The sequence below is a fragment of the Eubalaena glacialis genome, chromosome 10 (genome assembly GCF_028564815.1).
Source record: "Eubalaena glacialis isolate mEubGla1 chromosome 10, mEubGla1.1.hap2.+ XY, whole genome shotgun sequence".
In the NCBI taxonomy this organism is placed as follows: domain Eukaryota; kingdom Metazoa; phylum Chordata; class Mammalia; order Artiodactyla; family Balaenidae; genus Eubalaena; species Eubalaena glacialis.
In genome coordinates this window covers 60,019,958-60,033,504 of record NC_083725.1, presented here as the reverse complement: position 1 = coordinate 60,033,504, position 13,547 = coordinate 60,019,958, and the positions used below count along the sequence as shown (strand labels likewise).

The window sequence follows — 13,547 nt, the reverse complement described above, 5'->3', positions numbered from 1 at the left end:
CTCTCAGATGGCACAGCCACATAGACTGGAGGTTAAAAATGTGAGTTCTGGAGTCAGGCTGCCTGGGTTTGAATCCAAACGCTGCCATTTACTATGAGCCTTTGGGCACGTTATTTAGCTTCTTTGACCTCCTCTTTGCTGAAATGGGAATAATAACTACCTATACCTTATAGAGTTGTTTTGAGGATTAAATGATATAATGCATGTAAAATGCTTACAGTAATACTTGGTGCACAGTTAGCATTCGATGAATGTGATGAGACAGGTGTCTAATGGCTGAAGCAGGACAGTGTGACTCCAATGTTTTGATGTGGAGGGAGTTTTGCTTTAAATATTATTCCTATCATAAAATTAAAAAGTATTTTTTACCGTGTACAATAGACATCCCTGACTCTAATGCCTTCCCTAACCCTCATCTATATTACTGGGGAGGAGGTTCATTTTCTTTTATGCAGTTCTGCTTGAAATATTCATGAGAATTACCTCAGAAGTCATACAGAAGTGGCCTCTAGGGGTTGTCGGTCTTGTTCCCCCAAAATATCATTATGAAGTTCTAAGACATTATAATATTATTTTTGTTTAAGTCTTTAATAAAATGTTATTTTATTACCAGAACTACATAGAGAAGAGTAGAAAATGTAACTACATACTTCTTATAGACTCTGAACTTGAGAATAAGGAATTACTGTACTGTGTCTCTAAACTCTTTCTATCTCCCTTTCCGCCTTTAAATAGTTTGGGACTCAAAAAGCCTATAAGATAGCATGTATGTCCATCTTCAAAAACTTTAAGTGGAAAAATATAATCCAGTCAAATCTATTAAAAATGTGATCATTGTAACTATTGTGGAGCCACCAGAGAATATGAATGTTATTCAGACTATAAGCAAGTTCAGAATATAACCGAATTCTCAGACTGAGCACACTTGACTTAGCATGGCTCTTTCTGAAGTGATCAAGTATGAAGCTTGTTTGCCTCATAGCCTATGGCTCAAGGATGGAATGGGATTTTGATTTCATACACCAGTAATAAAAAACCCAAAAGTTCAGTAGTAGTGTTCCTACATCCAATCCTACATTTTAAATGTAAGATTAAATGCCCCTGGCAGCATAAAAATTCCTCAAACAACAGTTTTAATTCACTGCTTATATTACAGGGAAACTTAAAAATCTGATTTAAGAGTACCATTAGCTCTTTCAGGATAGCTCAGAGGTTTGGGGGGATTAAATGAGTGGCTTTTTCTTTGGTGGATTTAATAGTCTGTTATGATCCTGAATAAATTTAGCTAAAATAATACACATACAAATTTAAAGTTAAGTTAAATCTAGGGGCTGAATGCTTTTAATTCTAAATATATAATTAATTGGATATTACAGTAAAAATCTTTCAAAAATTTCCCTCTTTCATGACCTTTAAAGTAATGACATTTTATGCAAGAGCTCCTAATTTTATGTAAGAAAGAAATCCTAATATTTCTCTGCTGTGAAATATTTATCTGAAGAAGAAAGCCTAAATTTAAAAAATTAAAATTAAAAAAATATTACCAGAGAAAGAAAACAGATTCTTAAACACAGTAATTCATGATTGACAGATTATGAATTATTATTCTACAGTTAAGTTCATTTAGCTTATTCTATCCTTCATATAAAATTATTGCTTTTTGTCCATAGCACCACAATGACAACTCTTGCAAATTACTGAACCTCTCTGATCCTTTCTTCAGTGGTAAAATAGAATAATTCTACCTACTTTTCAAGGTTGTTAGAGAGATTAAATAAGATCATATATGAGCAGTCCCCAGCACTGCCTCTCACTTCTTAAGTTCTTAGTAAATGGTATTACTTGGCGTTTAAGGATTCAGGTATCTGGTCAGATTAAAGCATCTTAGCCAGGTGATTTATGAACTCCTTCCCAGCCATGTAAGTCCCTTCCAGCTTTCCAACTTTGTAGAACATACACATGACTGCAGTAAAGTGGTCAGCTTTTCTACTGTGGTGGGCTTTCTATGTGGAAAAAGTTGTTTCACTAACAACCTACCACCATCCCATGACTCAAATAATATAATTATCTTACACAATGAAAGATTTGACGAAATTTTACTCTTTGTGTTACCATAATTTTGTGATGACTATTCTAACTCCTCAGTCTCTCTGGATACTGACTTTATTACATGTTTTTTGTTTTTGGTTCCTTTAGAGAGAATAATAAGGAAGATGCAGGTGTGTTTAGAAGGTGGGTGGGTAAACAGAGATGCAGTTATGAAAAAGGTTGTCTAATGAAACTCTCAGAAGTGATAAAAATGAAAACATTACCTGTTGAGCTTGAGTGACCATCTCCTTATAGATAGTATCGAGGCTGACATTTGATAAAATGGTTAATGCTGATACAATTGTTTCTGCTTGTGCTTTGTCAAATCCTACAAGCAGCAAATAGGTATTTATATTTTTTAAAAAGTGCACATCCTTCTCAAAATAGACAGCTAGAATAACTTCTATCATTTAAATTTTCATGCAGTTGACTCTTGAACACATGGATTTGAACTGAGTGGGTCCACTTAGATGCAGATTTTTCTCAATAGTGAATACTACCATACCACACAGTCTGTGGTTGGTTGAAGCTGTGGATGTGGAATTGCGGATACAGAGGGCCACTATAAAGTTACATGCAGATTTTTGACTACACAGGCGGTCGGTGCCCCAACCCCTGTGTTGTTCAAGGGTCAACTGCAGTCTTTAAAAAAAATGGTTATAATTAAAAATTGATAGATTATGCTAAATTACTCTCTAAAAAGCACTCTCCAATTTTAATTCCACTGATCCATTTCCCCACATTTACATAAACATGGGTATTACTAGTCTTTTTTGAGTGTATAATTGGCATTAAAATGGTATTGCATTATTATTTTAATTTATACTTAAAATTTGCATTTCCTTGATTAAGCATCTTTACATATATTTATTGGTAATTTATTTTTCTGTGAGCTGTTTATGGCCTTTGTCCATTTTTCTATAAAACTGCCTAACTTTTCTTATTGATTCATATGAATTCTTTGTATATTAAAGCAATAGGCTCATTGTCATATGTGTTGCTAACATTTTTAACCTTACAGATCATATCCTTTGATACACAGATTTAAATAAATATTTCTGTAGTCACATCTGTCATTCTTTACTTTTACTTTCATTGCTTTTGAGTTTTATGTCTTGCTTCCTTACTCTAAAAGTCAAAAAATATTTCTATATTATAATATTTTTTGTAGTCTTTCTTTCTTTCTTTTTTTTACATTTAGCTTTTAATCAATCTGGAATTTACTTTTCAGTAAGGGAATCTAATCTATTTTTTTCCAATGGCTAGTCATTTATCATAGCTCATTTATTAAACAGTCCTTCCTTTCCCTAATTTGTAATGCTTTCTTTATTGCTTTCTAAGACCCATGTTTCTGAATGCCATTCTATTCCATTAAATCAACTCTTCTATTCCTATAGTTTCATATACTTTAAATAACTGTTTTGACATTGGGTAATTTTTTGTGACTGTTCTTTGATTTTCTTTTTTTCTATTCTTAAACATCGTGCTTGTACTTCCACATAAACTTTAGTATCAGCCTAGAAACTACAGTTGTTTTTTTACATAATTGGAATCATTCTGCACATGTATCTTGAGCATTTCTCACATCAGTAAATATTCTTCAAGCTATACCATTTTCATGACTAAAATATTCTATTTTATGGATGGCTCATATTTAAGTAGTGACTTTTTTTTAAACATCTTTATTGGAGTATAATTGCTTTACAATGGTGTGTTAGTTTCTGCTTTAAAACAAAGTGAATCAGTTATACATATATCCCCATATCTCTTCCCTCTTGCATCTCCCTCCCTCCCACCCTCCCTATCCCACCCCTCTAGGTGGTCACAAAGCACGGAGCTGATCTCCCTGTGCTATGTGGCTGCTTCCCACTAGCTATCGGTTTTACATTTGGTAGTGTATATATGTCCATGCCACTCTCTCACTTTGCCCCAGCTTACCCTTCCCCCTCCCCGTGTCCTCAAGTCCATTCTCTAGTAGGTCTGTGTCTTTATTCCCGTCTTGCCCCTAGGTTCTTCATGACCATTTTTTTTTTAGATTCCATACATATGTGTTAGCATACGGTATTTGTTTTTCTCTTTCTGACTTACTTCACTCTGTATGACAGACTCTAGGTCCATCCACCTCACTACAGATAACTCAATTTCGTTTCTTTTTATGGTTGAGTAATATTCCATTGTATATATGTGCCACATCTTTATCCATTCATGCAGCTCAATATCAAAAAAACAAACAACCCAATCCAAAAATGGGCAGAAGACCTAAATAGACATTTCTCCAAAGAAGATATACAGATTGCCAACAAACACATGAAAGAATGCTCAACATCATTAATCATTAGAGAAATGCAAATCAAAACTACAATGAGATATCATCTCACACCGGTCAGAATGGCCATCATCAACAAATCTACAAACAATAAATGCTGGAGAGGGTGTGGAGAAAAGGGAACCCTCTTGCACTGTTGGTGGGAGTGTAAATTGATACAGCCACTATGGAGAACAGTATGGAGGTTCCTTAAAAAACTAAAAATAGAACTACCATATGACCCAGCAATCCCACTACTGGGCATATACCCTGAGAAAACCATAATTCAAAGAGTCATGTACCACAATGTTCATTGCAGCTCTATTTACAATAGCCAGGACATGGAAGCAACCTAAACAGTGACTCTTAATTGTTCATAATGGTGATGTTGTCTTGACTAGGTAATTTGTTATGAGTGCTGTTGATATTCTCCTTTCAAAAGGGACCCATGTTTCTCACCATGAGTTTCCAAGTCCTGAACCAATGCATGGGTATCAAACGTTAATTTCCTTTGTTCTAAAGGAGTTATGTCCACTCGCCTCATATCATATCCTTCCTTGGTTATGGTGGTGAAGATATCTGAAAAGAGAAGGCAGTTTTTTTTGTAGTAACTAATAGAAGCATCACATTTTCGCTTCTAAAGCATTTCCCCCCATCTATTTGTAATACAGTTCCAGCTCTTCTACTTGGGAATTCTGTAATTTCAAGCAAGATAAAGGACTTATCTGAGCCCCTGATTCTTTTTTTTTTTGTGGCCACGCCGTGCAGCATGCAGGATCTTAATTCCCCGACTAGGGATCGAACCCATACCCGCTGCATTGGGAGTGCAGTTTTAACCACTGGACTGCCAGGGAAGTCCCTGAGCCCCTGATTCTTTTATTTGAAAAGTCTCTAACATTATTCTGTACATAGTAAACATTCAGTAAATGTTTGCTGTCTTTTAGTATTCCAAAATTTTAAGAGTCAGTCTAACATCATAACATAATATACATCAAAAGCTTTGGGTATTGCTGGCACATCTCTAATTACTGGAGAGCAGAAACTGTCCAGCAACTCTCCTCCTTGCTCAGAAGTCTTTCATAGAGCTGTGATAATTTTTATACATATACCCCCATCTAAAGTAGCTTTCTGTCCTCCCACTCTTATATATCCACAGTTTATTTCCTACACAGTTCTCAGTTCTAATCTGAAATTATCTTGTTTACTGCTTGTCTCTCTGAACCAGAATGTAAGTGCCATGAGGCCTGGACTGTGTTTTTCATCTGTATCTTTAGTACCTAAAACAGTGCTTGGCAAATAGTTGGCTCACAATATTTTATTGTTGAATCAATCAGTGAATCGGATTTTAAATCCTGGAGTATTTAGTGGTATCAACACAAAAGACCTAGGACGTTGTTCTCATTTTTGAAATAAATGTCCTATTTCAATAAATCCCAATTTTTAACCTAGACACAGAATGGTTCTTTTCCATCTACTGCTGATGAATTTATTAAAAAGTATTTTCTTTGGGGGAGAACTCTGTCTATATACAACTTTATTGCCATTACTATGTATTAAGTAAAGTAACTGCTAATTAGTATAAACTACTAATCAAACACAAGGTACCATACTAGATACTTTATATACTACCAAGGCATTGTGGTATTATTCACCTTTTTAGATAAGAAAATCAAGCCTAGGAAAGGTAAAGCCTAAGGTTTTGCCTAAGGTCATAGAGTCTCTGGCAGAATCAGGATTCAGATCCAGGTCTTCTGACTCCAAATCTCATGCTCTCTTACCCCATGTTGTCTTTTTTATCCTAAGCCACTTAAGACATCTAGGTACTTAAAAGACAAAGCTGCAACCTTAGGTATTACTTTTCTGCTAGTATAGTGTAAGGCAAATGTGATTCCTTCCTATATAACTTTCTAGTCAAGAAACATCTGAGTGCCAGGCACTGTGTTAGGCACAGGGGATGATGAGCAAAACCAGACATAACAGATGTTTTCATTGACTTTATAGACTAATGAACAGGAAACAGATGTTTTAAAAAAAAATCTAAACATAAACTCTAAATTCAAATAATGAAAGAGTAATGTCCAGTCCTTTAGATTAATTCATTCAAGTACTCAGATGAATTCTGGTTAACCAGAAATAAAAGGAAGCAGATGTAAAGGTGGATCAATTCTGAACACACACACACTCATTAGCACAGAGGTCAGCAATCTTTTTGGCTTTGAGTGGCATCTAGAAGAGTTAAGCAATGTGCCTGTGGGTCAATATTAAACCTAAGGAGTGAGAGAAAAAGAAAATTAGAGGAAAAAGAGGGGCAGATTTCTATAACAACTGCATTAGGAACAATGATTGGTACCCTTAGTTACCTATCCTTGATTAGAAGTTGATTCAGTTGATTAGAAGTTCAGTCTTTCATTTGGGGTTTAGGGGAAAAAATCAGTAATAATATTTATACAACATGTTACTATTTTCACACCTATTACTTTATCCTTAAAATTGTCATGTTGTGGATGAGGAAAACTGAGGCTCAGAGGAGCTAAGTAATTTGTCTGAGATCTTATGGTCTCAGAGCAAGGCATATTAGTACACAGTTCCTCTGACTTCAGTCAACAAACTTTGAATACCTTCCACAAAGAGAAGCTTCCTGGGGCTTCCCTGGTGGCGCAGTGGTTGAGAATCTGCCTGCTAATGCAGGGGACGCAGGTTCGAGCCCTGGTCTGGGAAGATCCCACATGCCACAGAGCAACTAGGCCCGTGAGCCACAACTACTGAGCCTGCGCGTCTGGAGCCTGTGCTCTGCAACAAGAGAGGCCACGATAGTGAGAGGCCCGCGCACTGCGATGAAGAGTGGCCCCCGCTTGCCGCAACTAGAGAAAGCCCTAGCACAGAAACGAAGACCCAACATAGCAATCAATCAATCAATAAATAAATCTTAAAAAAAAAAAAAAAGAGAAGCTTCCTACTTGTTTGACTGAAAAAAAAAAAAAGTGCAACCTAAAAGTTGAGAATTATGTTTTATTCAGTGGATTTTCTGAGGACTTAAGCCTGGAGGACAGCCTCTCAGATCGTCTGAGAGACTGCTCCGAAGAGGTAAGGGAGGAGCCAAGATATACAGGAGTTTTGCAACAAAAACTAGGTAGTTGGAACATCAAAAGATTACTGTTAAAGAAAACCAGACATCTCAAGTTAATGAATTTAGCACTTTTCTATGTATGGGAAGATGCAAGGGTCTGGGCTCAATGAAATCATTCCTTTGATATGCACCTTAACTATCTAGGACCAGTATCCTGCTTTTCTCCATCCTGAATCCCCTCAGAGTGCACAGCTGAGGGTGGCTGCAGTGGCTGGTGGCTGCAGCATCCTTCGTTTACTGATATGGCAGGCAACATTTTTCATCCACAGTGCCTCGCCTTGGTCATAAATCCAACCATCATTTGGGAAGCATTTCATGACCAATTTTGTCCCATGGTGCTAGGAAGGCTCATTCCTAGATCAGGTAAAGATTCTGCTGATAGGCTATACTCGATGTGTTAATTTTTGGATTAGGCCCTGTTGATAATCTAAACTTCTCTGGATCACCTGTCTTACTAGTCTGTTTTGATCCAGGAAATGTTTTCCCTTGTTGCTTCTTCCCATAACTAGAGTTGTACTATTACAGTTATTTTATGTAGGTTATGTATATATAATCAACGGTCTGAAGACTTTTAGCCATCATTAATTTTGTTGGAGACCTGGTTACATATTGGGTTATGCAAGAGACAACAATTTTTTTTTTTTTTCTGGCCATGCTGTGCAGCTTGTGGGATCTTCCCCGACCAGGGACTGAACCTGTGACCTCAGCAGTAAAAGCTTGGAGTCCTAACCACTAGACCACCAGGGAATTCCCCAAGAGACTAATCTTATAAAACAGACAGGATGTAGGTAACACAACTAGTACAGCTTTATACATTAATAAAGTCATAGTACAGCAGAGAGAGACAGAAAGCATAAACAAACTGAAAACAAGGAGAACAAATTAAAGCAATGATTAGTATAACTAGTTGTAATCTGGTTGCAATAAACCATCAAGTTCACAGGGGAGCCAGCTGGAGAAGCCAAATTCTGGAAGGATCAGGCAGAGAGAAAATGATATATATTTCATCTTTGTTTACAAAGGTATACTTTTATCAACTTGTTGTAGGTCATAGCATAAGAGGAAAGCTTTTCCTGTTTTCCTGGAAAACAAGGATAAAAAGCCAGTATGTTTCAGAAAAAGTGATAAAATTATAAATCATATTCATCAGTTCATTTAGTCTCATGTAATTAATTCCTGAAGATCTGAATGCAGTCATCAGGTCTCCCATCCGAATTCTGTAATTTCTTACCCAGTTCAGTGGTATGATCTGAAAATTATCAGAAACTTGTATTTGTCAAAAAGTCCTTTTTATGAATCTTCTTTAAGATCTTCATTTTATAAAAGCATCAGAGTAAAACAATGATTGTTTACAAACGACAAGACTTAAAATGGCACGGTTAAAGATCTGATAACAATGCAATTGACAAGAAACTTGGATACTTCTGTGACACACATTTTAAGATAACCAGACTTATGACTGATAACATTATACCAGGGCACATCAGATTTTTAGGTATTCCATATAAATTTTGGAATATCTGTATTAATGACATTTATCTATACACTATAACCTATGGTTCATCTCCAATCACTTGACGATGCTTCTCAAGTAATTAACATACCAAATAAGCCTAATTAGTTTAATATTCTTCTCTGAGATGTCTCAGGGTTCCTTCAAAGCATCCCAGAGTTAGCTGGAGGTCAAAAGAACTTTAGTTAGAATTTCATATTTGGGGGACTTCCCTGGTGGTGCAGTGGTGAGGAATCTGCCTGCCAATGGAGGGGACACAGGTTTGATCCCTGGTCTGGGAAGAGCCCACATGCCGTGGAGCAACTAAGCCTGTGCGCCACAACTACTGAGCCTGCGCTCTATAGCCCGTGAGCCACAACTACTGAAGCCCGTGTGCCTAGAGTCCTGCTCCACAGCAAGAGAAGCCACCGCAATGAGAAGCCTGCACACCACAACGAAGAGTAGCCCCCACTTGCTCAACTAGAGAAGCCCGCGCACAGCAACGAAGACCCAACGCAGCCAAAAAAAAAAAAAAAAAAAGATGTTAGCGGAACTATTTAAAAAAAAACAAGAATTTCATATTTGGGAAGTTTGTCAAAAACATCAAAAAGGTTTCAAAACACTTGGTCAAATAGGATCATAGGTCATTGTGAAACAATACTTCAAAAAACACAGATCACTTAAAGGCAAAGAAACTCACACAATCTGTTACCAATAGCAATACTCCAAGAAAACTTTGTTCTCTTAACAAAGAGAGGAACCAAATCCAGTCTTGCACCAGCCTACTTTTAATAAAAAAAAAATCCATTTATTTTAATAAAATAAAAATCCATTTACCTAATTAAATTTAATCTAATCCCAGCCTGTACAAAACTGTACAAAATCCCTATGTACAAAACTCCTTTTTCAGGGCTCCCTTTCTACATACCTTCTAAGACTTTTTGTATACATATTAGTTTGTCCTATATTTTTCCATCCAAAAATAACCAGTTCTAGGACAATCATTTTTTCCCCTTAACAAAATGTGTTTTCATTTCTCACACCTTCTTTTGCTGAAAACACCCATCCTACTTTCCTTGCATATTGAAATGTTTCCCTTATTATTTTTAGTAACTTTAATTACATATTACACCTTTAACCCTTAAAAACCTTACTCTCTACCAAAAATCGACAATCAGCAAGTAACTGTAAACTGTCATACCAGCATTTCCTTACTGGAATATCCTATAACCTCTAGAAACATATAACATAATTTCTTTCCTCAATGTGGTATAAGATATGGGTCTAATACACCCAAACATCTTTAGTTTCCCTCTCGTAAGGAGACAAAAGTAGGTAAATTTAGATCTGTTTAGCAATTACTGTTCCAGTATTTTATCTTATTTGAAATGACCTGGATATTCAGTGAACTGCCATCATTTAATTTAACTTAGCAAAACTCAACTTACCAAAAATCTGGAGAAACTATTTTAAATAGACATACCCTAAACATAATTATTCCTAAAGAGTTCACCTAAAAACTCTCATCCCATTCCCCTTTATTTTATAACTTATGAAAATACTACCATACCAAGTGAAAAAAATTTTTTTTTTTTTTTTGCTGACAAACTCTGTAACAGAAATAACATGAACATGTTGACCTTCGGTAAACTTACTTTTATTATAAAAGTAAGATATGTCTACATTGATTAAACCAGCAAACTTAAGCTAGCTTTAATACCAGATGTTAATTTAATATTGAATATTTCCTAGATCATGTGACCCTGAAATTCCTTCCGGCCAGTTTCTTTCATATTTAGAAATATTTAATTTGTAAGCACTTACTTTTAAGTCAATTAAATAGAGCTCTTTATAAATTTAATTTTGATAATACTTCCCAGAGCTAGAGATATTTCATACATATAATGTCTACACAGACACATAAACAGACAAATTTAGAGATCTCATAGCTTCACTTTAAAAACTTAATTATGATTCATGTACTACAATGTAAATTTACTAGTTATTTATAACAGTTGGGGTAAGTTAAATTTCTTTGCTCAGATGACAAAGGCTTTATTATTTGTGGAAAAGACTTTTAATATTTGTATTTGTCCTTGATAAACCCTTAAGGAGGCTATGAATTAGATTCTGGCTGAGGGAGCCTTTCCAGTGGTTTGAGTTTAAAAAGGCCACTTTTTTCCTTTTTTCCCCCGTTGGTTTCAGGTTCTGAAACCTGACTGAGCTAATTAGGTTCAGTCTCAGATCATTGTGGGCTGTATTTACATTTCTGATTTATAGAGACTTGCAAGACAAAGATGTTGCTTTTAATTCCACAAAGAACGGGTCTGTCACCTAAGTGATATTAAAAGATTAATTTGCCCAACTATGTTTTCTTTAATTTCCTTTTTTATATCAGTGAGAAGATTTCCAACTAAACTGCAATTCAGGAGTTCTATGTTCTAGGATTTCAGAGCTTAATTTATCATGCCTTCAAAAGCTTGCATAAGGCATTCAACAAAGGCCCTCTTTCTCAGTTTTACTTTATACTGTATGGACTCAGGTAATGCTACTGGTTTCCTTTAGCATGTTTAATTAATATTTCCTGAGGGGCAAATTCATATGCCCTGCCTTATAATACCAAGCAGGGGAAGCATTCGCCAGTGAAACATGTCTATTCCACGATATAATTAAGCAAAAGAGATGTAACCATCTTATATAAAGCCCACTTAAAATGGGTACATTTGTATAAATTTTAATCTCAATTCTATCAACTTTTATTCTTTTATCTTTAGTTTCCATTAGGACCCAATCAACAAGTGTAGGTCTTACAAGGAGTCCTAGAAGCCTTTCTTTTTATCCTGACCATTTTTGTATAAAAGGCTCTGGGATCCCCAGTGGGGGGTTGAGCCAAGGGTTTCAAGCCCTTTTCTCAATATTTTAACTTTATTGGCCTGTTGCCCCAAGTAACTGTTGGTCAGGTATCTGAGTGTAATTTTCTTCCAGCCTTTTAAATATATAAATACATAAATATAAACAAACAAATAAATAAAACACTGAGGTAAACAGAGTGGACTTGTCTGGGGCCCTGTAATGTTGGGGACAGCAAGGGATCCCTTTGGCCCATCCAACCTCAGGTAGTGCTGTATCAAACCTTTGATTTAATCCCATTAATTTCCGTTTTATTTACTCCATTTAAAAATAACCATCTAAAGATTTTAATTTGGGACACATCCCTTTAAAATTTCCACCTGGTTGAGAAAAAGTCTCTAGAATTTCCCTTCAGTTTTTTTTCCCCCTGTTAATCAACCTAGTTAACATGAATTATTCTAACGTTTTTAGTAGCATCTGTAAGACCCACTGAGGGGAAGTGGAGATCACAAAGAAGGCTTCCCAAACCATTTGTATTTTTGGTTTGTTTTAAACTAAGGGAGTTTTTAGGTTAACCACTGCCAACTAAAAACTGGCATTTGCCTCTCTAAGGATTAAGTCACTAGCCACTGCAGTCACTGACCTACAACACACCCTGAAAGGAGTTCAGGGCAGAGATCAGGAATGAGGCACTCTGTGCTCTGGGAAAAATTGGCAGAACAGGCCTTCAGATAGTTCGATATTTTCAGGAGAAGATTTTATGAGCCCAAATTCTTGTATCTTTTCATATTTAGAAAAGCACTAAAATCATCAAGGGAGACATCTGCTTCTCATGACCAGCAGTAACCTCCTGCAAAAATGTGTGCCTGGGGCTTCCCTGGTGGTGCAGTGGTTGAGAATCCGCCTGCCAATGCAGGGGACACGAGGTCGAGCCCTGGTCTGGGAAGATCCCACATGCCGTGGAGCAGCTGGGCCCGTGAGCCACAACTACTGAGCCTGCGCGTCTGGAGCCTGTGCTCCACAACAAGAGAGGCCGCGATAGTGAGAGGCCCACGCACTGCAATGAAGAGTGGCCCCTGCTTGCCGCAACTAGAGAAAGCCCTCGCACAGAAACGAAGACCCAACACAGCCAAAAATAAATAAATAAAAAAATTTAAAAAAGAAAAGATGACTACTATCTTTAAAAAAAAAAAATGTGTGCCTGACTGCACATATCCCCCTTCACTAAAATCATATATATACTGACCTTCCCCTCTACCTCTTTGGAGCAGTTCCTCAGAGCTATCTGAGATGCTGTCTCCTGGGCTATAGTCCTCATTATGCCCCAAATAAAACTTAATTCACAACTCTCATGTTGTGCATGTTTTTTTCAGGCAACACCATTTATATGTATTTCCCACCTTTTAATTTGTTTCCCCCCCCCATAGGTACCAATAAAACAGCTGTTTATAATGAGCTCTCTAAAAATTTACCAATTTAGAAGTTTCTCAAATTTGAAGGATCCATCATCTAGCCATTAATGAGATATATCTTGATAGTGACTCAAACCAGTAAGATGCAAGTGGCTTCCCCGCAAGAGAGTGCAAAAGATGGCGCCTAAACAAGATCCAGAAAGTTTACTCCCCAAAACAGTTAAGAAAGTAAAAGACTTCATTGTACAGGTTGACTCAACAAAGGTTAAGATG

General features: G+C 36.5%; 1 protein-coding gene across 8 annotated transcripts in view; it reads right to left on the bottom strand.

Moving 5' to 3' along the window:
• Positions 1–13,547, bottom strand: part of CCDC90B (coiled-coil domain containing 90B) — a 61,093-nt gene that overhangs the window by 22,906 nt on the left and 24,640 nt on the right. For 5 of the 8 annotated variants that reach the window (XM_061204079.1, XM_061204078.1, XM_061204081.1 and 2 more), the window contains exons 2-3: positions 4,853–4,972; positions 2,313–2,416 (exon numbers count right to left, since the gene is read on the bottom strand). The exons of 1 other annotated variant lie outside the window; for it this stretch is intronic. In XM_061204079.1, the coding sequence (XP_061060062.1) occupies positions 2,313–2,416; positions 4,853–4,972 (224 nt within the window). Of the gene's footprint in view, positions 1–2,312; positions 2,417–4,852; positions 4,973–13,547 lie in introns of those variants that run through there. 2 more of the 8 variants (XM_061204082.1, XM_061204083.1) reach the window with 2 other exon arrangements.